Source organism: Eschrichtius robustus, chromosome 16 (assembly GCF_028021215.1).
Source record: "Eschrichtius robustus isolate mEscRob2 chromosome 16, mEscRob2.pri, whole genome shotgun sequence".
NCBI lineage: Eukaryota > Metazoa > Chordata > Mammalia > Artiodactyla > Eschrichtiidae > Eschrichtius > Eschrichtius robustus.
In genome coordinates this window covers 72,846,403-72,874,203 of record NC_090839.1, presented here as the reverse complement: position 1 = coordinate 72,874,203, position 27,801 = coordinate 72,846,403, and the positions used below count along the sequence as shown (strand labels likewise).

Sequence of the window (27,801 nt, the reverse complement as noted above, 5' to 3'; positions counted from 1 at the left end):
CCAGACACCAACTACCACCTACCAAGTCAAAAGGCTTCCCATGAAGGGTGGGCAGGGGATTCTTGCCCTGGCCTCAGCGGTGTGCAGACAACTATCTATAATGCACTGAGAAAGATGGTTAACTTCCATAGGTAGAGATAGGATTTAACTCAACTTCATTACAAAAACACTAAAGAGAAGCAAAGTAACATGGGTGTCTTGCTAAGTTTGTTTTAAGGGAATGTGCTCTCCAGTGAGTACACAATGAAGTGGTTTGCACGGATCTATTTTACTGCATTACAATTTACACCCCCCCCTCAAATTTAACAACTATCAAGTGTAATATAATCTAAAAGATCTTAGGTGCCCTGGCGCCCTAATTCCCGGAGTCCGCAGGGGTGGGGGGCATGCATGTCGGCATACACGGGGATTGCTCTGAGAATGGTGTTCACAGCTTTCACCAGATCCTCATCGGCAGCTGTGACATCAAAAAAAGAGGGTTAACGTGACAGGGGATAGGGTAACACATTTGTCAAAACTTAGCCATTGTACACTGAAGATGTGTGCATTTCACTGTATGTAAATTTTACCTCACAAGTTTAAAGAAATTGTAAATACGTTTGAATTCTTGTTGATGATGTGCAGGCTGAAGTGTTCAGGGGGAACTGAATTGATGTCCTCAATCTACTTTGAAATGTGTCAAAAATAAGACAAACTGATAGATGGAGAGCGAGATGGATGGACACGTGATTAAGCAAATGTTAATGGCAGGATCTAGGTGGCGGATAAATGATTGTTCACTGTAAAATTCTTTCCACTTTGCTGTATGCTGGACATTTTTCATAATAAAATGTTGGGGGAAAAATACTAACCAGTAGTATAATAAAGGAGTGGGAAATCCACAAGAACTGGGCCCTATCCCCACTCCAGGATGTGTGGCCTTGAGAAGTGATTCCTTTTTCTGGGCCCCCGTGACTCACCTGTTTAATGGCGGGAGAAGGGGATAACTGTTGCTGTGACACCTTCCATTACGGACAGTGATGGTGTTGTGGTTTCACTTTATTCTGCAAGATCTGGGCATCTCTTGAAAGAGATTCTTATATATAAAATAGGTAACTAATAAGGACCTACTGTAGAGCACAGAGACTACTCAATACTCCGTAATGACCTACATAAGAAAAGAATCTAAAAAAGTAGATATATGTAAATGCATAAGTGATTCACTTTGCTGTACAGCAGAAACTAACACAACATTGTAAATCAACTATACTCCAATTTAAAAAATTAAAAAAAAAAAAAAGATTTTGGGGGGAGGAATGGCTTTGAAGGCAAAGGCTGCCCCCTAGTGGACCCTAGTGGCCTAGCTTGTGATTTTTTTTTTTTTTTAATTGAAGTATAGTTGATTATCTTTTTCAATTATAGTTTTGTCCTGATATACACCCAGGAGTGGGATTGCTGGATAGCTTGTGGTCATTTTATATCCCTGCAACTGATGCATGGCTGGGTAGTATTTTGAGATACTAATCCGTCTGGGTTTTTCTTCATTACATTTCCTTTTTCCTCCCTCCTTCCCTTTCCCCTTAAATCAGAGAGCTAGCTCGGGGAAGGATGTGACAGGAAAAAAGCAGAAATAGCCTTCAGGTCATTCTGGCTCTGTGTCCCAAATTCCCAAACCTCTGAGGTTTTAAAGAGGAAATGGACAGAGAGTGTCTGAAAAACACTCGAAGGGCAGTGAACGCAACCTGACAAGAAGGAAATTCTCCATGGCAAACAGAAGGAAGAAAGATGAGAAAAAATTCCAAGAGTCCTAGGGAATTGCCAAGACCCTAGGTTGTGATGTTTGTCCAGGAAAAGAGATTTGTCTTGCCCCCTGTTGTACCCAAATGGTCTAGAACATGCCTGACAAACAATGGAAACTCAATACATATTGTTGAATGAATAAGTGAATGATTGGCAGAGTGAGTGAATAGATTCCAGAGGAGCTTATAACTAGAACGTAGGGAAGGGAAGTCACACTCAACAGCTAACAGCCTCCCTCATCCCCTGCCATTTTTCCAGCCTCCAGACTTTTGTGCACCATATTCCCTCTGCCTGGAATGCAGCATCATGGTGAGACTGAGGGCCATCGAGCTGAACTGCCTGGGCTTAGATATGAGACTCACCACTTACTGTGCAATTCTGGGAAAGTTAGTTAACCGGCTCTGTGCCTCAGTTTCCTCACAGGCAAAATGGGGATAATAATAATACCTACGACAGGGGATTGTTCTGAAGATTAATGAGTTGATCTGTGTAAAGCTCCTGGCATGTAATAAAAACTCAATAAACAGAGCTGATATTATTTTTCTTATTTACCCTGACACAAAGCTTGCTCCACCCAGCTAACTCCTATACATCTTACAGACTCAACTCAGCCATGGCTTCCTTCAGGAAGCTTCAGGTGCCCCTCTGAGGGCTCCCATGGTACCATCACACCATCTGCCACATTGCAATATAATTATCTATGTCTATCTCTCCCACTAAGCTGTGAGCTCCCCGAGGGCAAAGATGAGATCTCATTTGTCAATGGATACAACCTGGTAGTCAGGCCCTTCCTGAATGAGTGAATGAATGAATGAATGAACATCTGTGCTTACTGAGCCCATCTCACCTTCCTACCTATAACGTGCCACCTTTCTCACACTGTAAACACCTAAACACCAAACTACCCCCACCTCCCACCTCATCCCTCAGGTACACCATACCCAGGCCTGCCCTCTGCTCTTCTGGTCTTGTCCTGCCATATTGGTTATGGAAGGAAGATAGATACCCAAATAGAAGGGCCCTCGTTGGTTTCCTTGAACTCCTCCCCCCTTGTTAGAGTTTCCGTGGTGGGCAGAACCTTTTCTACCTTGAAACAGTTCTTTACGTAACAAGAGGGGCTTCTTTGAGCCTTCAACATCAGTTTCCTTTCTCCTAAGGATGCTTTTAAGGCTTCTTTTGGAATCTAGTGTACAGGTGGATGCGATCCTCGACCTTTACCAATAGCCTGTCAAGGATTTATGTTCCTATGGTGCTCTTCTTCTTTTGATGTGTGGTTTTCAGATCTTGGGAAGGATTTAAATACAAAGTATTGGGAGCTCCTAGGTCTTTCTGGGAGATGCTTCAGTCTGAGAAGATTGTGTACAACATAATACATTGTAAGAACACTGAATGGGTGTCCCAAAGAGAAACATCTAAAACGTTGCTCCTCTGCTTTTTTTAAGAACAGCCCCAATTTTTGCGAGATAGAACTATGGATATGGTTAAGGATTTGCAGACTGCTGCAATGTAGATGGAAATGTTAATAACGGGATATTAGTTGCTATGTTAATAGGGAGATACTGAATTGAAAAGGGTTATTTTATATATAAGGACATGGGCTTCATAACCTCCAGGAGCATTTTACAACTTTGATCAGGGATTCTGATTGTACTGCCTCCCCTCCATGGTAACACAGGGCATCATGATGTCCACATGATTTCCTGTGATTCTACAGGTCCCACTGTTCTGTGTCTTTTCTACATTATCCAGGGAATGAGGGTAGTTATGGCTCCAAACGGTGAGTCCCAGTCCCAGTAATACTTGCTGTTGACCTTGGACCTGGTCCTTCAGATTTTCTGCATGGTCTCCTTCCTTAAGGATGATGGTGTGAATTGGATTATCTGCTGAACTTTTTAGCTCCTCACTTTAGAAGGCACTGATTTGGGAATCACCTGTGAAGTTCTGGTATCCACCAGGATCCTCTAGTGGTATCTCCTTCACACATATATCCACTGATTCCACAAATACTTAGTGATGCCATCACACTAGGTGCTGGGATACAGTGGTGAGTCAAGACAGACACAGCCCTGCTCTCACGGAGCTTAAAGCCCAGAGGGAGATGCAGACACTAATCAACCCAACATAAAAGCACAATTGACACAAGTTCAAGTTCAGGATACCATGAATGTCTACAATAAAGGGAGGTCCAGGGAAGCGTCCTTGATTGTAAGAATGAGCTGAGACCTACAGGAAGAGGAAGAGTAAACTGCTGGAAGAAGACAAAAGGGCAAACACTCCAGATGGAGGGGAGAGAGTATGCAGATGTCCTATGGTGGGTGGCAGCCTGGAGGGGATGAAGGATTAAAGAAAAGCAAGGAGACAGAGAATAGATAATGAGATTACCACGTTACAGTTAGTCTGCCCTAAGGGCAATGAGAAACCAGTGATGAGCTTTTTAAAGAAAGAGAACTGACTGGATTTCCCTTCTGAGTTTGACCTGCAAGATCCCTGACAGCAGATATAAAGCCAAGATTTCAGGAGCCAGAGGAGATGAGGAAACCTTCAGATCTTTCAGAAGCACCTGTAGCCTGGTGCCTCTGGAGGTGGTGGGATTTCGAAGAGCATGTGACATTCAGGAGTCCCGGGCTGGTGAGTGGCAAGTACCAACACTGGATGTGCCTCTACAGTCTGAATGAAGCGGGGCGATTCAACACCACAGGTCATGTTTGGCCTCACACTGCTGGGAAGGGCTCTCTTCTCTCTGATTTGTCTGGCTGAGATCAAGGAGGAGCGCCTGGAGTCCCAACAATGAAACCACAAGGATGCTTGGGAGATCAGAGGTATACCCAGGAGACCCAGACCCTGCCAGCTCCCCTCCACTCGGGCCAAGGCACCCAGCTCCCGGCTACCGTGAGTGTTGGCTGTTAATGGCTCACAGATGCCCCATGTCCAGATAGCTGCCCTCAGTCTCACAGAAGCCATGGATTCTGGGAGCTACCATCCCACTTTCAATCCCAGTAGCCTGGAGCAAAGACTGACTGTCTTAGCCAGCCCAGGCTGTGGAAATAAAATACCACAGACTGGGTTACTTAAACTACAGATGTTTATTTCTCAAAACTCTGGAGGCAGGAAGTCCAATATCAAGGTGCAGGCCAATTCGGCTGCTGGTGAGAGCCCTCTTCCTGGCTTGCAGGTGGCCACCTTCTTGCTGTGCCCTCATGTGGCCATAAAGCCACCAAGCCCATCATAAGAACCTCACCTTCATCTAACTCTAATTATCTCCCAAAGGCCCCATCCCCAAACACCATTTCATTGGGTTAGGGCTTCCACATGTGAATTTTAAGGGGACACAATTCAGCCCATAGCAGTGTCTGACCCTAACAGAACAGCCCTCTTGCCTCGAGGAGGGACTGACCCTGTGCTATAATCTGTGGTCCAGGACTCCACGGGATCCAGCGAAAGCTGGTCTTCAATGGAGACCACACTCTCACTCAGCTTTTCCCTGCTCTATCCTCACTCCTCATCTCATGAGCAGCCCCAGTAAATCACTTGAACAAAAATCTCCATCTCGGCTCTGTATTTAGAGAACTGCAGAAAGCATCAGGTTCTTCTATCATCAATCAATCAGTGATCCCGCACCAGGTACTGACCGTGCCTGGCACGGTGAGGAGGCAATAGCAGGGCACAGTGACCTGCAGACAGGAGGCCCAGGTGCTCATCCCTGCTCTGCACGAGACATCAGGCAAGTCGTCCAACCTCACCGAGTCTTAATTTCCCCTTCTGTATGTTGGCAACACCACTATCTCCATTGGATGACCCAGTATCAAAGCACTTGGAAAACCACAAAGTGCTATTAGTATATTGGTAGCTATTCAGTTAGTGCTAGCAGAACACTGAGCATGCAGATATTCTGTCCTTAACTTTAAGGGAGTCCTAACTTTTCTTCCTTCCCCTTGTTATGGGTTGAATTGTATCCCCCTAAAAGATGTGTTCAAGTCCTAATCCCAATACATATGAATGTGACCTTGTTTGGAGATAAGGTCTTTGCAGATGTAACCAAGTCAAGATGAGGTCATACTAGATTAGGGTGGCCCTAATCCAGTGCCTGGAGTCCTTAGAAGAAGAGGAAATTTGGAGACACACAGGGAAGAATGCCATGTGATGATGGAAGCAGAGATTGGAGTGATTCAGCTACAAGCCAAGGAGCCCCAAAGATTGACGCCAACTACCAGAAACTAAGAGAGAGGCATGGAACTGACTCTCCCTCAGAGCCCTCCTGAAGGAACCAACCTTGCCGGCACTTTGATTTCAGACTGCTAGTCTCCAGCCTCCAGAACTGTGACTGAATAAATAAATATCTGTTGTTTGAAGCCACCCAGTTTGTGGTACTTTGTTACAGTAGCTCTAGGAAACAAATATACCACACCCCTCATTGGGATTGCCTGAAAACCATCAGCTTGTGACCAAGATATAAGACAGTGTATCTGCGATTCAGGGGGAAGACTTTGACCTCGAATTGGAAGAGAGGTTGGACTGTACCACGTGAAACAAAGTGCCCAAGAAACACACATAAGAGGTAATGCAGCTAAACCACAGAGGGAATAAATAAGGTATGGGGGCAGAGTTAGTGCAGGGAACTAAACCAAAAAGTAACCTAGTATATCACAATAGTGAACAGACCTAGGGGATGCCGCGTGTGACTCTCTAAGCCTGTTTTCTGATAGGTAGAACGATAATACTACCTAGCTCATTAGAGTTACTGAAAATTTTTAAACAAGATATTGCCTATAAGTGCTTTGCAGAGTGATTAACACACTTAAAAACTCAAATGTTAGCCACTGTTGTATGATGATGATGATTACAAACGGTGTGAGCTCTCAGAAGCACAACTTCTCTGAGCCTCAGTATCTTCATTCATAAAACAAGTATAATAGATATTTCACAAGGCTGTTTTGAGGATTGAAAGAGGTCTTTTCTCTTTAATTGAAATATCACTGACATATAGCCCTGTGTAAGTTAAAGGTGTAGGGATGTGTTGATTTGATACATTTGTATATTGCAATATGATTACATCCCTGGCATTAGCTAACACCTCTATCACCTCACATAATTATTTCTTTTTTGTGGTGGTAACAATGGATGGACCTTGAGAGCGTTATGCTGTGGCTTGGTTTTGAGCACTGCGCATTCAATGGGTTCCTTGAAGGTTGGCTGGCCCTAGTAACATCTGAGCCAGTGTAGTTCCTACAGAATAACAGTAGAGAGCAGCAAGGTCTCATTTTTGCCCCTCCAGCCCAGGAAGTTTAGACAGTGTGGGAAACCAGCTTTCCGTGAGGCCTTTCCTCCTGAGGGGACCCTCAAGCATTTCACTGGGAAGAAGTCAGGTCAGCCATTGCCTTCCTTTCAGAGGAAAAAACAATCCAACGGAATACACGTTCCATAAGAGCCCACTGGGTGTCATGAACCTCAGTTTAAAACAGGGATTATATTTTACAGGGCTATCTTTCAACTTTTATGTGGTGTAGGCTCAGTGCTTCAGAGCTGCTGAACCATTCCAGGGCCTCAGACCAATTTTTGCAAAATCCATCCCTTCTATGATCAATTTCTTAAGATATCAAGTCATAAAAAATGGTTTAAATTAACAAACTGTAAATTCTAAGAAGTTTGACACAAGCCTCTGGGGGAGAATTCCTTCAAAGTTTTAGTCCCATTCTGGGGACTTCCCTGGCGGTCCAGTGATTGAGACTCCGTGCTTCCGATGCAGGGGGCGAGGGTCTGGTCCCTGGTCAGGGAACTAGGATCCCACATGCCGCACAGCGCGGCCAAAAAATACATAAAAAATAAAATAATAATAATAATAAGATAAATTTTAAAAAACAAAGTTTTAGTCCCATTCTGGTCCAGTTCAGTGCTGCGTTTACCGTAGCTTTATGGCTGAGCAGTTACCCATCCAGCACAGCCAGATTTCCATTTTGTTTGAGCTGCACATGTCAGAGCCAAGCATTTTGTGAATGCTCCATTAGGAGGGACAGACACCACGCTGCACGTCTCATAAGAGGCTATATTATCCCTCTTCCTTATTACTATTAAGTATTTCAGAAGCACGAAAAGTATGGAGAATAACAGAACAGGGACCAGTGAGGCCGCCGTCAGGTTTAAGAAAGAAATACTTCAAATACATGGAAAGCCCCCAGGGGCGCACAGTGCCATAAAATTAAGGTGTTCAGCATTTTGTCTGCTCTACTGGCTCCTTTGAGGTCTTCGAGAAAAGTAATGTACTGCTGGTGCCCCAACTCTAAGCTCCAGCGCACCAGAGGCGCTGAGAGCTTCGCCCTGCGGGGATGCAGTCTCTAAGGATGCCTACAGCGGGGATGGGCTGTAATGGGGGGCGGCGGCGGCGGGGGGAGGGTGTAGAAGAGGAAGGCAGTGTCACCGCACCTCTCGCCCCGCCCCTGCACCGCCCATCCCTCCACCAACCTCCCCTCCCCTAACTCAGCGGTCCAGCCAGGTCCGAACCTAGCGGAACCGGAGCGGGAGCCCCAGCACCACCTACCGACAACGATAAGGACCTCCCTCTCGATGTGGGCCTGGATGTAGATGCGGCCGCGGCGCTCCGTGTGGTCTGTGCCGCAGAGGCTGGGGACGTTCATCACGCAGCGCTTGTGGACGTTCATCATGCAGGCTGCGGGGACAGAGGGAGGGTGCGCGGCTCAGGCTGGTCCAGGCTGGACCCCTCCTGTTCCCCTCCTTCCCTCCGAAGCTGGCGGAGACCAGCCGGCCGTACCCACCCTGCCCAGGTCTCCTCAGAAGGGCTTCTCCAACTCTCCCCCGCCCCCGACCCACACCCCAGGCCCTGATGGACAAAGGAGGAGGAACATGTCCGTCCTCCCGAAAGGCTGAGGCACCTGGCGCAGCCCCGACGGCTCTGAAGCCAGAAGCACCAAGCTCAGCGGCAGCAGGTAACGCAGCGAGAGAAGCTGCGGGTGTGGCGGGACCTGACCCGCCAGGCAGCGCAGTGTCCCCACCCAGGAGCAGCCACGCAGGGTGCATGCCCCAAATTGCCGAGATTGCCCCGTTTTTCAAGATTAAGCAGGAATCCTGACTTGTGTGTGACATCTCCCGATTTTTAAATATTGACGGCCCATAGGTTGGTTTCCGTGGAAAGAGTCTGAGAATGGGAGTTGTGAGCGAGCAGGTTTACGGCAAGGGCTCCTGGGCGGGAGGAGCTCGCCCACGAGGAGGCCCGAGGCTGACAGTAAGGGGAGCTCTGGACCTCCAGTGACCCTTCAGAGTTGTCCCAAACGGATGCAAGAGGACCAGGCCTCTGCACCCGGGCACCTGCCATGAACCACCTCCTGGGAGGGGCATCATCTTGGGACGTGAGCAGAGCTGGCACAGTATCCACTGAAACTAACTGCAAGAAGAACAATCAGACGCAGGGTAAGACGAATGGAATAGGTCTGAATCGGACCTTCATGTCTCCTGTGTGATACGATAAATACAGGCTCCCTTCCCACACTCCTGCAGTACATCTGTGCTTCTTTCAGTGGGTGGTTGGTTTCCCCTAAGTCCCACGGCTGCTCCAGGAAGGTGTGCCTGGAGTCCAGTGTTCTCTAGGGGACCCTCGTTCCAGTTTGAGAAGCCAGGAGGAGAGGCTAGATCACCCCACGGGGCCTGCATTTCAGGAGATTCCCCGGGGAACTGGGGGCACGGCATCCCCAGGGGCAGGGGGTGCTGAGGACACCCCTTCTCAGCCCGCCCAAGCTCCAGGAGGCAGCAGGCAGATTACAAAACTGGAAAGGAACTGTGGGGAGAGAGAAGGATGGTGAGGAGGAAGGGAGAGCCCCCTGGAACCTGAGTGCCCACGTTCAGGGCTCTGCGTCAGCCCAAGCTGCCTCCCACCCACCCCTCTCTGTCCTTGAGGCCCACTTGGGGCCCCACGTGTGCTAAGAGGAATCAGTGTCCCACAAGAAGAAGGCACCTGCACCACTCTCTCCCTGCCTCTGTTATGTGTCTACCTGGGAGCCCCCATTCACCACGCAGGTATCTGTGGCTCTTGCCCTGTTTCTGTTTCTGTCTGTCTCTCGGTACCCATATTGGTGTACGTCTCTTCCCTGGTCTCTGCTCCTCTGCTTCAGCATGTGTCTCTCGCTGCCTCGGCTGCATCTATGAATAGGTCTGTTTCATGCTCTGTGCCTGTGTCACGTCTCTTTGTCTCCATCTCTTTCTGTGTCTCTCCATGTGTGTGTTTCTGCCTGTCTCTGCTCTCTCTCCATCTCGGTATCTCTGCAGGAGCCTGTCTGAGTGCATCTCTCTCTGTGTCACTTCCAATCATTGTGTCTGTTGGTCCATCTGTCTGTCCCTCCTGCTTGAGTCTCTCTCTAGCTGGGCCCCTCTGTAGCCCCACCCATCGCTCCCTACACCGGGGCACACATGTCATCTGCCCCCTGAATCCGTCCCTGTCTGTGCTTGTGTGTTTCTCTCTGTCTCTTGCTCCCTTCCTCCCTATCCACACCCATACTCCTCTCCGTCACTCTCTGCCCCTGAGAGTTTCTCTCTCTGTCCTCTGGGCCTCAGGAGCCCTGTGACAGGGACAGTCTGGCCTCATGACTGCTCAGCCTGCTGGGGTCAACAGGCCTCTGGGAGCCACCAGCACTGAGCCCCACATCTCCACCCCGTCCCCTTTGCAGCTGCAGCTCTCAAAGCCTGCTGGCTCCCCCACCCCTCGGGCCATTCAGTCCTTCACTTAGTAAAGAGAAGTCCTGCCCCCTCCTGCCTCTTCCCACCCCAGCCTGGTCAGAGAATCACATACCCGCCCCACTTCTAGCATAAACTGTAGGTGCTGAAGGGAGGCAGATTTCCTCTCTGCAGAGAAAGACATCAGCCCCGCATATCAGTGCTGGCAACAGCTGTGTGCGTGGCTGCAGGAATGGCCCCGATTTGTCCACGCCTCCCTGTGTCCACACCTGTGGACTGTCCCCTCCCACACGGACTGTGAACCTTGCCATGTGACTTGCTTTGATCAGTGGGACTTGCCCTCTTAAAGCACTTGGGACCTCCGTGTGAGCAAGCTCAGGCTAGCCTGCTCAGGACGAAAGACACGTGGTCCCCCAACCCCCGTCACCCCCATCATCCAGGTGACAGCCAGCCATCCTTGCGGACAGGTGGGTGAGGCCCTCCAGGCCCAGACAGCCCCTCACCAACCTGCTAACCCACCACATAGGCATGAGTAAGCCCAGCCCAGGCCCAAAGGACAGCCTTGCAGAATCATGAGCTACATAAATGGTTATTGTTACTCAGCAACAAACAAGTGGTACCCAGCCCACCCAGGACTTGGGAGAATGTGCTGTAGACCATGAGGAAGCAGCCCAGTCAGCAGAGGCTGCCAGAGAGCAAATGTACTTACTGTCACATTTCATCCCCTGGTGGATGAGTCCATACAGCAGTGACCCACAGTGGTCACAAAACGTGGGGCTGGAGTATGTGTGGATCTTGAACTTGTGTTTGCTTCGGGGGTCCTAAGGTCAAAAGAAACAAACAAAAGAGGCTGGCATCAGTGTGGCATGCCACGGTTTCACACTGCACTGAGCGTCACTGGAGAACTCCTAGAGAAGTGAACTCGGCCCCCAGCATTCATCATACTTGTTGGGACCATCACTGGAGCTCTGTGCCCAAACATGGTGCTTGATAAGTAATCATTGAATGAATGAATGACTAAGACAGCTGATGGCTCCCATCCTGCCCCAGCACACTCACTGTGCCTGCAAGTCCTCCATCTGGGAACCCAACCTACTGACTCTTGTCTGCAGCAAGGACTCCACGGACGGCAAACAAAACACCAGACAGATCAGGTAAACAGGTCCCCTTGCTCCTACCTCTCTCTCCTTTATCAGCCAAGCAACTTCTGGGTGATCTAAAACCCAAGTCTGGGCATGAAACCTCCCCAGTAGGACCTCATCATCTACGGGACAGAGTTCAAAGTCCAATGAATAGTCTACAGGTTGTGACAGAGACTACTAGTTTTCCACCAATACCCATTCTTCCTTTCAATAACAGAACCCTTGAGTCTTAGCAGAGACCTTGGCTGCCCAACTATAGACCACATTTCCCAGTCTCCCTTGCAGCTTGGTGTGTCCATGTGATTGAGTTCTGGCCAACGGGATGTACGTGTTTCAGTCATTCCTTTAAAAGGAAGGTGTACGCCTCCAGGGCCCCTTTTTCCCTTCCCACTGGCTGGAAGATGGTGAGAAGTGGAAGTGACCACCTTGGACACAAACTTGGACCCACCAGCCCTGGACTTTGTACTTTCGGACAGACATCTGAGAGAAAACCTACCTTCCGTCTTGTTCAAGTCACTATATTTGGGGGCTATTTGTTACAGCAGCTTACACCATTCCTTAACTAACTAACATGTCCTTCCTAACCTGGCAATGTAGTGCAGTAGTTAAAGGTCCAGACTTTGAAGCATAAACTGCCTGGGCTCTTCTTTGATGCATAATTTGGGGCAAGTTATTTAATTTCTTTGTGATTCATTTTCCTTGTCCGTATGATGGAGAGAATGATATAAGTTATACGACCATTGGGAAAAACAAATGAATTAACCTACGTCGAGATCTTAGAACAGCCTGACACACAGTAAGCAGTATAAGCTTTTGCATTATTATTACTAGATCCCCCATGTGATCCCAACTATGCCCCCAAACACACACTATGTTTCCAGTACACAGGACTTGCTCATACTCCCAAATATGCCATGCCCTTCATGACTCTCTGGCTCTGCATGATGTCTTTCTCCTTCAAGAGCTACTCTAACCAAAAAATTCCTTATTCTCTTTCCCATCCCAGCCTGAAAGTTGCTTTCTCTGTGAAAGAGAAAATTTAAAATCATGGGCCCTAGGTTCCAACCCAGGGCTGATCTGATGTTCTAGCCTTTGCTATATGCTACCCATCTCCTAATTCATTCATTCATTCATTCATTCATCCATTCACATTTATATATTGATGCAGGTGCCTTTTAAAAACATATTCTAATAGAGACAGAAAATGAACAAGTAAGCAAATAAATTGACAGAATAAGTAGAAATTATTTTATGTGCGATTAAAATGATGAGCATTTCTCCTTAGGAAACTGTTATTTACAAAATTTAAAAATAATCCTTATACCTTCCAGAATGGCTAAAATTTTAGAAAATTGATACTGACAATACCAAGTGGAGAGAACACTATTGGGACTCTCCTACGGTGCTGGGGAGAATGCAAAATGGTAGCACCTCTCTGGAAAACAGTGTGGCAGTTTCTTATAAACATACCCTTATAACATATGACCCAGTAGTCCCACTCCTAGATGTGAAATGAATACATCTATCCACAGAAAAACCTGAAAGTTTATAGCTACTTTACTTATAATAGCCAAAGTCTGGAAACAACCAAAGTATTCAACATTCAACGTGTGAATGGATAAACAAAGTGTGGCATGTCCACACAATGGAATACTTCTCAGCAGTAAGAAGGAATGAATACTGATACAGGTAACATTCATGAATCTCAAAAGCATTAGGGTAAGATAAAGCTGTCAAACACATGCTGTTTGATTCTGTTTAAATCAAAGGCTACACGCTATATGATTCCATTTAAATGACATTCTAGAAAAGGAAAAACTATGGGGACAGAAAACAGATCAGTGGTTAAAAAGGATTGGGGGTGGAAAGGGGATTGACAACAAAGGGACAGCATGTGGGAACTTCTATGGGGTGACTGGAATGTGCTATATATCAACTGCGGTGAATTTTACTATATGTAAAGAAAGTGAATTTTGCTGCTTGAAAACTCTATCTCAACAAGCTTGCCTAAAATCCCGTCCATCCCTGAAGGCTTTTGTTGGCCTGCATCTTCTTAATGAGTTACAAAGTTTCTTTCATGACATTCCAAGTCTCTGAGGTGAGGCAGATGAAGTGTTGGCCCTTGCACAGCTCTGAACAGCCAAGTTTAAGAGGCTGGGTCAGCTCTGCTCTGGCTGTGGGACCCTGCAGGGCTCCCAGGCTGCAGAAGGACCCCAGGAGCCACTTGTCCTGCTCGAGGATTGAGGTGCTACCCTAGTAACAATTTTTTGGAAATCAAAAAAGGAAACTAAAGGCTCCCAGTTGATGGCTTAACTGGCCATGTTTCCATTCTTAGGCAATGAGACGCAGAAATACATCTGGTTCTTGGAAATAGTCCCAGTGCTCTGTGCCGTAAGACACTTCCCTGGCCTTTGAGAATTCACCTTAAAGTTGAGAAATGAGTGTCTCAAATCTGCCTAAAAAGAAACACCTGTTCACCACTGGTATTGGCCTGAAGGGGGAGCTCAAGGCTTCTCTCACTCCTCTACTCAGCCTCAATGGAGGAGAACCTATCTGGTTGGTCAGAGTCCAAGACACTGATTGGCCCAGCCTCGGTGGGTGGAGCCTGCACAGGCTTTAGAAGCTGCGCCACCATCTTTCTCTTTCTCTCCCTCTCCCAGGAGGCTGCTGGGTGGCCGTGGCCTCACCCTAAGGAGGTTGGGCATGAATGGTCTGGACCAGCTCCACTCCAAGCCCTAGGACAAGTTCTCTCTCTCCTCTTGGTTTTGTATTGCCTTCTGGGTTCCCTGATATGTTAACCTATAGGAGCCAAGAATTAGTTTTGAGTATGTTTTAAATGTCCTTAGGCCTACCTAATATAGAAAAAAGGAGTTCCCAAGGGCCTCATGAGCTCTACTTCAAGATTTGAAGCAAAACCCCAACTAACAATAAAGTTGCTCTTTGCTGGCTTTGCACTTTCCTCCATGGATAAATCTTAGTGAGGAATCTCAGGGAGGAGGATTCAAGCATTTCTGACCACATACTATTGAAACGAGCAGGACCCTGTGGGGCTCCTGGGCACGGGAGCCTTTCTGTTCAGCCTCCATGACCTTCCCTGAGTTCCAAAGGGCAGGTTCAAACAGTTGCTAATCAGGGTAGAGAGGGGATGCAGACACAAGGGAGGAGCAGTCAAGAAACTACAGTGCAGGAGGGAGAGTCAAGATGGCAGTGTGGGAAGACGAGGAGTTGGCTTCTCCCCACAACTAGGGTGCCTGCTGGCCGCTGGTGGGGGACTCTGACACCCAAGGAGATGGGAGGAACCCCATAGTGAACTGGTAGGTTGTAGGGGGACTGAGGGGGGAGGAGAAGTGGAGGCCAGACAGGATAGGCACCCCTGAGGCCGGGGAGATTAGGAGAGGCAGGTGGGAGGGACTCTCTGGGAAGAGCAGAAGAGGAGCAGAGGGTGACTGCCCTGCCCACTCAGGCCCGGGGAGCCTGCTGAGCTCCCAGGCCGGGTCCCCTGCCCTCCAAAGCCCCCTCCAGGCCACGTGGGTCCTTGGGGGCATAGGAGGGAGGCCGGGGAGACCAGGAGAGGCAGGCGGGAGGGGCCCTCCGAGACCAGAGGAGCAGGAGAGGAGAGGAGGGTGTTTGCCCCACCCACTCGAGCCCAGGAAGCCTGCAGGGCTCCCAGGTGAGGTCCCCTTCCCTCTGAGACCAGGGGTGGGGGGCACGCCTGGGCCCCTTCTGTTCCTTGAGCCTAAGCCCCACCCCCCACAGCCCCCAGGGCCTTTTCCTGCCCTGCGGGTCCTGAGCATAGGCCCCGCCCACCACCCAAACCTTGCCCTTGCTTAGGTCCCACTCTCCACAGCCAAGGCCTTCCCCCACCCCTTTTATTTTCTTTTCCCTCCTCCTCTTTTTTACTATTGTGGTACTGATATACCTTTCAGTTGTTCATTCATCTATATTTTTATTTTTCTATTCTTTCTAACATATCTGTTAGTTTCCTAGTCTAATTTTATTTTTTACTTTGTTAGTGTTCTTTTTTTCTTTTTTTTCTTTTTCTTTTTGCCACCCCATGCAGCTTGTGGGATCTTGGTTCATGAGCCCAGGGTCGGGCTGAAGCTCCTGCGGTGGGAGCTCCGAATCCAAACCACTGGACTAACAGAGAACCTCAGACCCCAGGGAATATTCATCGGAGTGAGATGTCACAGAGTTCCTCATCTCAGCACCAAGACCCAGCTCTATGCAATAGCCTACAAACTCCAGTGTTGGAAGCCTCAGGCCAAACAACCAGTAAGACAGGAACACAATCCCATTCATTAAAAAAAAAAAAAAGAGAGAGACAGCAAAAAAATATGTCACAGATGAAGGAGCAAGGTAAAAACCTACAAAACCAAATAAATGAAGAGGAAATAGGCATCTACCTGAAAAAGAATTCAGAGTAATGATAGTAAAGATGATCCAGAATCTCGGAAATAGAATGGAGGCATGGATTGAGAAAATACAAGAAATGCTTAACATAGATCTAGAAGAACTAAAGAACAGAGATGAACAACACAATAACTGAAATGAAAAACAAAAATACACTAGAAGGAATCAATAACAGAATAACTGAGGCAGAAGAATGAATAAGTGAGCTGGAAGACAAAATGGTGGAATAACTGCTGAGGAGTGGAATAAAGAAAAGAGAATGAAAAGAATTGAAGACAATCTCAGAGACCTCTGGGACAACACTAAATGCAGCAACACTCAAATTATAGGGGTCCCAGAAGAAGAAGAGAAAAAGAAAGGTTCTGAGAAAATATTTGAAGAGATTATAGTTGAAAACTTCCCTAACATGGAAAAGGAAATAGTCACCCAAGTCCAGGAAGCACAGAGAGTCCCATACAGGATAAACCTTAGGAAAAACACACCAAGACACATATTAAACGAACCAAAATTAAATTCAAAGAAAAAATACTAAAAGCAGCAAGGGAAAAACAAAAAATAACATACAAAGGAATCCCCATAAGGTTATCAGCTGATTTTTCAGCAGAAACTCTGCAGGCCAGAAGGGAGTGGCAGGATATACTTAAAGTCATGAAAGAGAAAAACCTACAACCAAGATTACTCTACTGAGCAAGGATCTCATTCAGATTTGATGGAGAAGTCAAAAGTTTTTCAGACAAGCAAAAGCTAAGAGAATTCAGCACCACCAAACCAGCTTTACAACAAATGCTAAAGAAACTTCTCTAAGCAGGAAACACATGAGAAGAAAAAGACCCACAAAAACAAACTCAAAACAACTAAGAAAATGGTAATAGGAACATACATATCGATAATAACCTTGAATGTAAATGGATTAAATGCCCCAACCAAAAGACACAGACTGGCTGAATGGATACAAAAACAAGACCCATATATATGCTGTCTACAAGAGACCCACTTCAGACCTAGGGACACATACAAACTGAAAGTGAGGGGATGGAAAGAGATACTCCATGCAAATGGAAATCAAAAGAAACCTGAAGTAGCAATACTCGCATCAGATAAAATAGACTTTAAAATAAAGACTGTTACAAGAGATGAGGGACACTACATAATGATCAAAGGATCAATCCAAGAAGAATATAACAATTATAAATGTTTATGCACTCAACGTAGGAGCACCTCAATACATAAGGCAAATGATAATAACCATGAAAGGAGAAATCAACAGTAACACAATAATAGTAGGGGACTTTAACACCCCACTTACACCAATGGACAGATCATCCAAACAGAAAATAAATAACGAAACACAACCTTTAAATGACACGATAGACCAGATAGATCTAATTCATATTTATAGAACATTCCACCCAAAAGTGGCAGAATACACTTTCTCCTCAAGTGCACACAGAACAGTCTCCAGGATAGATCACATCTTGGGTCACAAATCAAGCCTCTGAAAATTTAAGAAAATTGAAATCTTATCAAGCATCTTTTCTGACCACAGCGTTATGAGATTGGAAATCAATTACAGCAAAAAAACTGTAAAAAACACAAATACATGGACGCTAAACAGTGCACTACTAAATAAGCAAGAGATCACTGAAGAAATCAAAGAAGAAATAAAGAAATACATAGAAAAAAATGACAATCAAAACATGACAACCCAAAACCTATGGGACGCAGTGAAAGCAGTTCTAAGAGGCAAGTTTATAGCAATTCAATCTTACCTCAAGAAACAAGAAAACTCTCAAATAAACAATCTAACCCTACACTTAAAATAACTAGAGAAAGAAGAACAAAGAAAACCCAAAGTCAGTAGAAGGAAAGAAATCATAAAGATCAGAGCAGATATAAATGAAATAGAAACAAAGAAAACAATAGCAAAGATCAATAAAACTAAAAGCTGGTTCTTTGAGAAGATAAACCAAATTGATAAACCCTTAGCCAGACTCATCAAGAAAAAAAAGAGGATGCAAATCAATAAAATTAGAAATGAAAAAGGAGAAATCACAACTGACACTGCAGAAATACAAAGGATTATAAAAGACTACTACAAACAACTATATGCCAATAAAATGCACAACCACGAAGAAATGGACAAATTCTTGGAAAGGTACAATTTTCCAAGACTGAACCAGGAAGAATTAGAAAATATAAACAGACCTATCAAAAGTAATGAAATTGAAACCGTAATTAAAAATCTTCCAACAAACAAAAGTCAAGGATCAGATGGCTTCACAGGTGAATTCTACCAAACATTTAGAGAAGAGCTAACATCCATCCTTCTCAACTCTTCCAAAAAATTGCAGGGGGAGAAACACTCCCAAATTCATTCTACGAAGCCACCATCAACCTGAGACCAAAACCAGACAAAGATACTACAAAAAAAGAAAATTACAGACCAATATCACTGATGAGCATAGATGCAAAAATCCTCAACAAAATACTAGCAAACAGAATCCAACAGCACATTAAAAGGATCAGACACCATGATCAAGTGGGATTTATACCAGAGATGCAAGGATTCTTCAATATATGCAAAGCAATCAATGTGATACACCATGTTAACAACTTAAGGAATAAAAACCATATGATCATCTCAATTGATGCAGGAAGAGCTTTTGACAAAATTCAACACCCATTTATGAAAAAAACTCTCCAGAAAGTGGGCATAGAGGGAACCTACCTCAACATAATAAAGGTCATATACGACAAACCCACAGCAAACATCATTCTCAATGGTGAAAAACTGAAAGCATTTCCTCTAAGATCAGGAACAAGACAAGGATGTCCACTCTCACCACTATTACTCAACATAGTTTTGGAAGTCCTAGCCATGGCAATCAGAGAAGAAAAAGAAATAAAAGGAATACAAATTGGAAAAGAAGAAGTAAAACTGTCACTGTTTGCAGATGACATGATACTATACATAGAGAATCCTAAAGATGCCACCAGAAAACTACTAGAGCTAATCAATGAATTTGGTGAAGTTGCAGGATACAAAATTAATGCACAGAAATCTCTTGCATTCCTATACACTAATGATGAAAAATCTGAAAGAGAAAACAAAAAGAATAAAATACCTAGGAATAAACCTACCTAGGGAGACAAAAGACCTGTACGCAGAAAACTATAAGACGCTGATGAAAGAAATTAAAGATGATACCAACAGATGGGAGATATACCATGTTCTTGGATTGGAAGAATCAATATTGTGAAAATGACTACACTACCCAAAACAATCTACAGATTCAATGCAATCCCTATCAAATTACCAATGGCATTTTTTATGGAACTAGAACAAAAAATCTTAAAATTTGTATGGAGACACAAAAGACCCCGAATAGCCAAAGCAGTCTTGAGGGAAAAAAACGGAGCGGGAGGAATCAGACTCTCTGACTTCAGACTATACTACAAAGCTATAGTAATCAAGACAATATGGTACTGGCACAAAAACAGAAACATAGATCAATGGAACAAGATAGAAAGCCCAGAGATAAACCCACGCACCTATGGTCAACTAATCTATGACAAAGGAGGCAAGGATATGCAATGGAGAAAAAACAGTCTCTTCAATAAGTGGTGCTGGAAAAACTGGACAGCTACATGTAAAAGAATGAAATTAGAACACTCCCTAACACCATACAGAAAAATAAACTCAAAATGGATTCGAGATCTAAATGTAAGACCAGACACTGTAAAACTCTTTGAGGAAAACATAGGAAGAACACTCTTTGACATAAATCACAGCAAGATCTTTTTTGATCCACCTCCTAGAGTAATGGAAATAAAAACAAAAATAAACAAATGGGACCTAATGAAACCTCAAAGCTTTTGCACAGCAAAGGAAACCATAAACAAGACGAAAAGACAACCCTCAGAATGGGAGAAAATATTTGCAAACGAATCAGCAGACAAAGGATTAATCTCCAAAATATATAAACAGCTCATGCAGCTCAATATTAAAGAAACAAACACCCCAATCCAAAAATGGGCAGAAGACCTAAATAGACATTTCTCCAAAGAAGACATACAGATGGCCAAGAAGCACATGAAAAGCTGCTCAATATCACTAATTATTAGAGACATGCAAATCAAAACTACAATGAGGTATCACCTCACACCAGTTAGAATTGGCATCATCAGAAAATCTACAAACAACAAATGATGGAGAGGGTGTGGAGAAAAGGGAACACTCTTGCACTGTTGGTGGGACTGTAAATTGATACAGCCACTATGGAGAACAGTATGGAGGTTCCTTAAAAAACTAAAAATAGAATTACCATATGACCCAGCAATCCCACTACTGGGCATATACCCAGAGAAAACTATAATTCAAAAAGACACATGCACCCCAATGTTCACTGCAGCACTATTTACAATAGCCAGGTCATGGAAGCAACCTAAATGCCCATCAACAGACGAATGGATAAAGAAGTTGTGGTACATATATACGACGGAATATTACTCAGCCATAAAAAGGAATGAAACTGGGTCATTTGTTGAGACGTGGATGGCTCTAGAGACTGTCATACAGAGTGAAGTAAGTCATAAAGAGAAAAACAAATATCATATATTAACGCATGTATGTGGAACCTAGAAAAATGGTACAGATGAACCGGTTTGCAGGGCAGAAGTTGAGACACAGATGTAGAGAACAAATGTATGGACGCCAAGGGGGGAAAGCCGTGGGGGGGTGGGGATGGTGGTGTGATGAATTGGGCGATTGGGATTGACATGTATACACTGATGTGTATAAAATTGATGACTAATAAGAACCTGCTGTATAAAAAAATAAATAAAATAAAATTTAAAAATTAAAAAAAAAAAGAAATGGGTTAGAAACTGTCATATCCCTACCCCAGCATCACCACTTGATTTCCAGTGTCCCTGGTCATCTCTCCCACCCTTAGGAACCAGGTTCCCACAGGGTCCTGGCATGATTCTTCTACCCACTGTTTCATGGGGTTGAGCTCCATCATGCTTTGTACTAGGCAAACTTGGATTCCAAGTTTTCTTCCACTTCTGATTCTGATCCAAGAGATTGCCAAATAACAACAACAAAATGATAATCAACTACTGTGACTCTTACTGCCACCATGAATTCAGCAGACTCTCTGCCAAGCACTGTGCTAAGCGTTCCATGTAACACCATTAAAGCTTCATAATGGCCAATGAGAGAGGAGTTATTATCCTGGTATTCCAGATGACTAAACGGAGGCTTAGAGAAGTAACTTGTCCAAGGTCACAAAGTAAGGAAGTGGGAGAGACAGGAGTGGAATCAAGTTTGTCAGGCTCCAAAGATGCAGGCAACAGAGTGGGGATGCCCGAGTGTCACCTGGCTGCCTCCTGCTCCTCAGCCTTCCCAGAGGGTCTCCCACCCAACAGGGGGTTACAGATAGTGACACCCTTCATCCCACACAAATGCAGCACCAGCCAGAGTCAGGTCACTCGGAGCTCCCCACCCCCACCCCCAAACCAGAGTCTTCACTGTGAACAGATACTCCCCAGGACCAAAGGACAGGCCGAACCCAGCTCAGCATCTTCAGTTTATCACCTGACTCCAGGCACATGCAGGTAAGGAGGAAGGAAGCAGAGATGAGAAACCAAAAAAAAAAAACAAGAAACTTTAAACCTCTAAATCAAAACCTAAAATAGCCTTTCTCCATCTGAATGGGCTGTGTGGCCTTGTGCACAGGTGGGCTGAAATCCGGCTGAGCTGAGGCAAAGCTGCAGGAATACAGAAGCTGTGTTGAAACACAAAGGTCATGAAAGCCCACACCAACAGCATCAGTCAGAGTAGGAAGTCAGAGCAACCTGTAAATTCAGACTATGTCATCCTGGACCTTTACAGGCTACAAAAGCCTGGAAGGTATGCTTCCTGGCAGGTCGACAGCAAGGCGAACCTGGAGATCTCGTTTGAAAATACTGTCAGAACAGAAGGAAGTTTACAAACACGGGCTCTGGAGTTTAACTGTGTGGCCTCAGGCAAGTGACTTAAGCACTCTGAGTCTCTGGTTCCTTGTCCATGAAATGGAGATGAAAATAGTACCCACCTCATAGATTGGTTGTGATGATTAAAGCTCCCAGCACAGTGCCCTGTACACAGGAAGTACAGGCTCCTGATTTTATTACTCCAAAGAGAAAATATAATCATGGTAAAACTTCCCAAACTTCTGTCTTGAGTTGTCATATTTTTGCACGTCTACATACTACCTATAATATTATTTATTACTTGGCGCTTTTCTTTAACTCGGCTTGCCACTTTTACTTAAACCTATTTTAAAATAAAACTCTCTGAGAGTGTGAACTTGTGGGATTGATGTACAAATTATGTTTTTCCTAATACACCTTAAAAATGAAATAGACAACTCTTAAAATAAAATTTTAAGATGTTCATCCCAACGGTCTCCATTAACAAGCTGTGGAAACACAGATACACATATGCTTGGTAGGTCGGCAGACTGGTATTACCCTTGGGGGCAACTGGGCACCTCTATCAAAATTCCAAATGCTTCTCCCCTTCTGACCCAGTCGTTCCGCTTCTGCGAACTGATCCTAGAGATAAGCCCACATACATAGGAAATTATATACGTACACGGTTGTTCACTGCAGCATCACTCATAATAGCAAAAGACTTTAAATGAGCCAAGTGTCATAGGTAGGGACGTGCTTAAATAAATCATAGTGCAGTTACACAATGGTCTACTATTCAGGTATAAAAATGAAGAGTTCTCTGCACTAATATGGAAAAATCTTAAGGGTTTATTTTTAAGTGAAATCGAAAAAGGAAAAAAGCCAAACCCAAGGTGCAGAAGAGTGTGTGTCGCATACTACCTTTTGGGTGAGAAACTAAGGCGGGATAAGAAAGTATACTCTAAATTACTCACACCTGCATAAACAAATGCTAGAAGGAGAGGCTGCAAGAGAAGCTAATAAAAGTGTTTCTCTAGGAAGGCAGGAGGGAACGAAGTGCAAGGGAGTACGACTTCTCCATATATACCTCTGTAAAGTTTTGATGAAAGTAGAATATTTTCGTGTTTATCTGGGTACCACGAAACTCCCACAGCACGTACCAGCACACTGGGTAACCCGACAGCACCACCATGCCCCAGACTGCAAACAGAACGCCAAGAATTCCCGAGAGACAAAGAGGCAGGGAAACCTTAATCGGGATGATGTGGACTGAGATTCTGTGAACACGAAATGTGTAGAATGTTAGAAGCTGTAATTACACAGTTGAAAGGGGGACACTATAATTTGGTGAAGATCTTTCATTATGTTCCCGGAGAAGAGAGTGAATGGTACTGATAACGCTGTGCAGATGTTCGTGTGCCTGAGGAATGGTTTGATATACCACGCCTGCTACTACCCCCGCCCCTTGGGCAAATAAGTAATTGTTCCATTAAAGGCAAGCTTCTGTTGTGTCAACTTTGGTAGAATTTTAAATATGATTTCCTGGGTTACAATCTGCACTGGAGTCAATGTCTATATTAGGGGTTAATTAACAGCCACATTCAAACTTAAGGCCCAGCTCTCACAGTTATTACAATAGCTTTTGGACTCTGAGGCGAATTACTTAACCCTTTTAAGACTTAGTTTCTTCATCTAAAAATGGGATAATAATAATATCTAAGTCCTAACTTGATGGGAGGGTTCAATGCACCACTGCATGAAAACTGCCTAATAGTCACTGGTGGAAGTAAATATTTTTAAATGTTCACTGTTATTGTTAATTTTCTGTCCATATTCTTTGTCCATGTTTAAATTCAAGTTGGTTTCTTTCTAAATTATTTGTAACAGGTTCCCTACACAATTTTAAAAAGAATATTAACCACTTATCTATGATCTATACAGTAAATATTTTCCCAGTTTTTCATTTGCCTTTTAATTTTGTTGATGTTCTTTCTTTCAGCATCTAACACTGAAAGTGTATTTGTTTGTGTGTGTTTAAATAAAGTGCAATTTCTCCCTTTTCCTTTATGGTCTCTGTCTCTGCTGCTATATTTAGAAAGTCCTTCCCAGTATTTTCTTCATTCTCTTACAGTTTCACTTTCTACATTGAAATCATTATTTCCCTTGGAATTCTTTTTTAGCAGGAGCTTCTTGAAGAAAGGCCTTTATTTTTTCTTACTGTTTAGCAAGTTGTAGCAACAAATGTATGGAATGCATCTTCTTGTGCTGATTTAAAATGCCTCTTTTATCATACACTAATTTCTCTTGTATCCTTTGTTCATTTTAAAGTTTCCTCTTATGCTCCACTGATCTGTCTCTTAACTAAGAGATGTGCCTCAGTACCATACTATTTTAATATATCATAGGTTTATAATATCTTAGTACCTAAAAACATGCATTGTATACCCACCCACCCCTACCCCAGCATTACCATCCACTTTCAAAATTTTCTTGGTTGTTCCCACCCACATATTCTTCCAGATTGTATTGGAAATGCCAGTCTTTGTCAACCCTGCTTATTGTCCCTTCTACAAAAATTCCCACCTACAGCACCAGCTCAGTGGGCAGTAAAGCATCTGACCTCAGGCTTCCAGCCAGTGCTGAATGGACCAAGGTCTGGTCAGTGACGTGCAATTTATGAAGGAAGAACTAGGCCAATCAGAATTTAGAACAAGGAACAGTGCAGTGGCTGGGAGCTGAAGCTCAGTAAAAGGGGTGGGGTGGGGGGATGGAGAGAGAAAGAGAAGGGGGGGAAGGAAGTCACATGTAATTTGAGCCTTCCTTTATGTGCTTCCAGAAAAGTATTGTGTTTTCTCCCCCCTTCAACTCTTCTTGGTTGTCACTAATGTTAAGCTAGTCTTCTCCTTTCCAGGATTTATATGTTATTTAGACGAGTGATTTCAATTCAATAGCTAAGTCAGCGGTTTTTAACCTGGTTATGCCGTCCTCCGGGGCATACATGCAAATCTCTTGCAGAGAGGTATTTCCAGGCCTCGGGGTGGGACTCACAGCCTTGGAGCCACGATTTTACGGGGGTATTGTATCCCTCAGATTTACACAGAACATTGGCGAAGAGCTCAGAAGTGGCAACACTGGGCCAGCTCTCCTGAGGGCAGCCCTGGGCTGGAGCCCAGTCCTGGCCACACCCTTTGGGTGGGGTTCAATGGTCCCCACCCAGCCCACTTGCAACTGGCGGGTCCCTGCAGGCATCTGAGTTTGTAACTCCTGCCAGATCCCAACTCCAACTAGTATAACCCACCAACTAGTACAACGGAGGGAGACCATAGGAAACAGCAACTGTGTCCATTCATGGAGCCTCAGGGAGAAGTGTAGACCCAGCCTCAGGTAAAAGTGGGAACCCTCATTCTCCCAGCAAACAGAAGCTGTCTTCCTTCTTCTGGAAGGCTGTGTGTGTGGACAAGCTAGCCCCAACTCTAAGTGGCTTCAAGGCATCAGGCATTGGACATGCAGATTCAGCTCCAGTTTGGTGTCTGAGTTGGCAGGGGACGAGAAGCGACACCCTTTCCAGCAGGTGAGGCCTAGACCTGGTCGGGTGACCCTCCGCCTGGTACAGGGTGCAGTTCACCATGAAGAGGAGGTTTAGTGGGGTATTTAAAAGGTGAGGCTCCAGGGATGTCCCTGGGGGTCCAGTGGTTAAGACTCCAGGCTTCCACTGCAGGGGGCATGGGTTCGATCCCTGGTCAGGGAACTGAGATCCTGCACGCTGTGCGGCGCAGCCAAAAAAATAAAAAATAAAATAAGACAAGAGGTGAGGCTCCGTGTCAGGTTGCCTGGATTAAAGCCAGCTCCACCACTTACTAGCTGTGTCCCTTGGCCATACCCTACACACTTCAGTTTCCTCATCTGTTCATCAGGGACAATAATGATAGTTGTTTCCTGGGATTGTTATGGGGAGTGAATTACTTAAAACTTTAACAGCTGCCTGACACAAAAATCTCATAGGATTATGAGATTTTAATGAGTTAATATTTGTAAAGAGCTCAGCACGGTGCCTGGCACTTAGTAAACACTGTGCGTGTGGAATGACAATAAATAAATAAACGTTTCTGCTTTCTAGATTTGTGAGGGTTCATGAAATCATGATTATATTGTGCTTAGCACAGGGACTGGCAGGTAGTACGCACCTGATGGATGTTAGCTCAAAATAAAAACTACATCTATGATCTTGGCCAAGTCACTTCCATGCTCCGGTCTCAGTTCCCCCTTCAGAAAACAAGGGGGTTAAGCTGGGTACTCCCCAGGGGCCTTTCAAGCGCTGACACCCTCTGCCATCCAGGCCGTTCACACAGCTCTGGCCCGCCTCTTCCTGTGAATTCACTGCTCAGTGTACAGCAGCCTCTCAGGGAACAGACACACTGCCACGGATCACACCGTTGCTTTATAAGTAAACCCTCCATCAGCCACAAAACACACATACCCATCCTCTCCCCTCGCTGCCCCTCCTCCCCCCACAGTGCCATCAGCCCACAGAAGGAGGGGCACCCCCTCCCCCCCAGTGAGTGCAGGTCGCCCAAATGCAGGACCAGGACACGGGGCTATTCAGCTCGCAAAGATGCTGTCAGCTTGATTCCTGGGCTCAGGGCACCGCGCTCGGCTTCCTGACTGCTCCCTCTGCCACAGAAGCCCTCGGCACGCCCAAGCTTGCATTTCAGAAAAGCAGAAAGAGACCTTATGCAGAAGGACACGCAGAACACTGCTGAAGCGAACGCCTGTCAGGCCACCATCGGCACCTGGGACACCACAAGCCCACAGAGGTTCTGATCCTAATGGTCCTAACTCTGGGCACTAGAAACAAGGGTCCTAAACCATTAGGTCCATAGAGACAAGGAACCTAACTGAGGAAGACGAGCCCTGTGCATGCCGACCTGTCACCCTGTCACCAAGAACATCACTGGGACACCACTCAGCTCAGCAGTCACTTGCCATGCACTGTCCTAGGTGGGGAGTGAGCCAACAGCAGACACTGTCCCCACCTTCAGGGATTTCTAGATTCCAATGGGGGATGATAATTATTACTATTACTATTATTATTATTATTATTATTATAGTACAGTTAAGTCCCCAACATATGAACAAGTTCCATTCCGAGAGCGCGTTCGTTAAGTGCAATTTGTTCGTAAGTCCAACAAAGTTAGCCTAGGTACCCAACTAACACAGTCGGCTGTATAGTACTGTACTGTAATAGGTTTATAATACTTGTCACACAAATAATACATAAAAAACAAACAAAAAATAAAGAAAACATTTTAAATCTTACCATACAGTACCTTGAAAAGTACAGTAGTACAGTACAACAGCTGGCATACAGGGGCTGGCATCGAGTGAACAGGCAAGAAGAGTTACTGACTGGAGGAGGGAGAGGAGGTGGGAGATGGTAGAGTTGAAGGATCCTCAGCAATAGGAGACAGAGGGCAAGCTGCAATTTCACTCACGCCTGACGCTGATGGCACGGGTTCTGGTCCCTTGCTGGATTCAATTCTAGATATACCCTCTTAAAAAAACAATCCAGTGATGTCTGGGTAGTAGCTCTTTTTTTCTCATCATAGATGACATAGTAGCACTGGATTGCATGCTGAACGGCTGCTGCAACCTTCGTGTACCGTTCTACATCCAGGTCCTGTGCCTCAAAAACTAACAGTGCCTCTTCAGATAAAGAAAACCCCCTTGCCATTTCCTGCATCGTGTATCTCTTCGGTTCTTCAGTTACTTCTTCTTCCTCTTGTCTCTCTTCGTCCTTTCTCGGCACTTGGCGCTTCTTAGCAGTACCAGCTACACC

The 27,801-nt window shown here is 45.1% G+C and overlaps 1 protein-coding gene across 2 annotated transcripts in view; it reads right to left on the bottom strand.

Annotated features, from left to right (window-relative positions):
* PRKCB (protein kinase C beta) overlaps positions 1 to 27,801 on the bottom strand; it is a 311,595-nt gene that overhangs the window by 135,614 nt on the left and 148,180 nt on the right. For both annotated transcript variants that reach the window (XM_068566188.1, XM_068566187.1), the window contains exons 4-5: positions 11,165 to 11,276; positions 8,312 to 8,440 (exon numbers count right to left, since the gene is read on the bottom strand). In XM_068566188.1, coding sequence (XP_068422289.1) covers positions 8,312 to 8,440; positions 11,165 to 11,276 — 241 coding nt within the window. The remainder of the gene's footprint in view (positions 1 to 8,311; positions 8,441 to 11,164; positions 11,277 to 27,801) is intronic.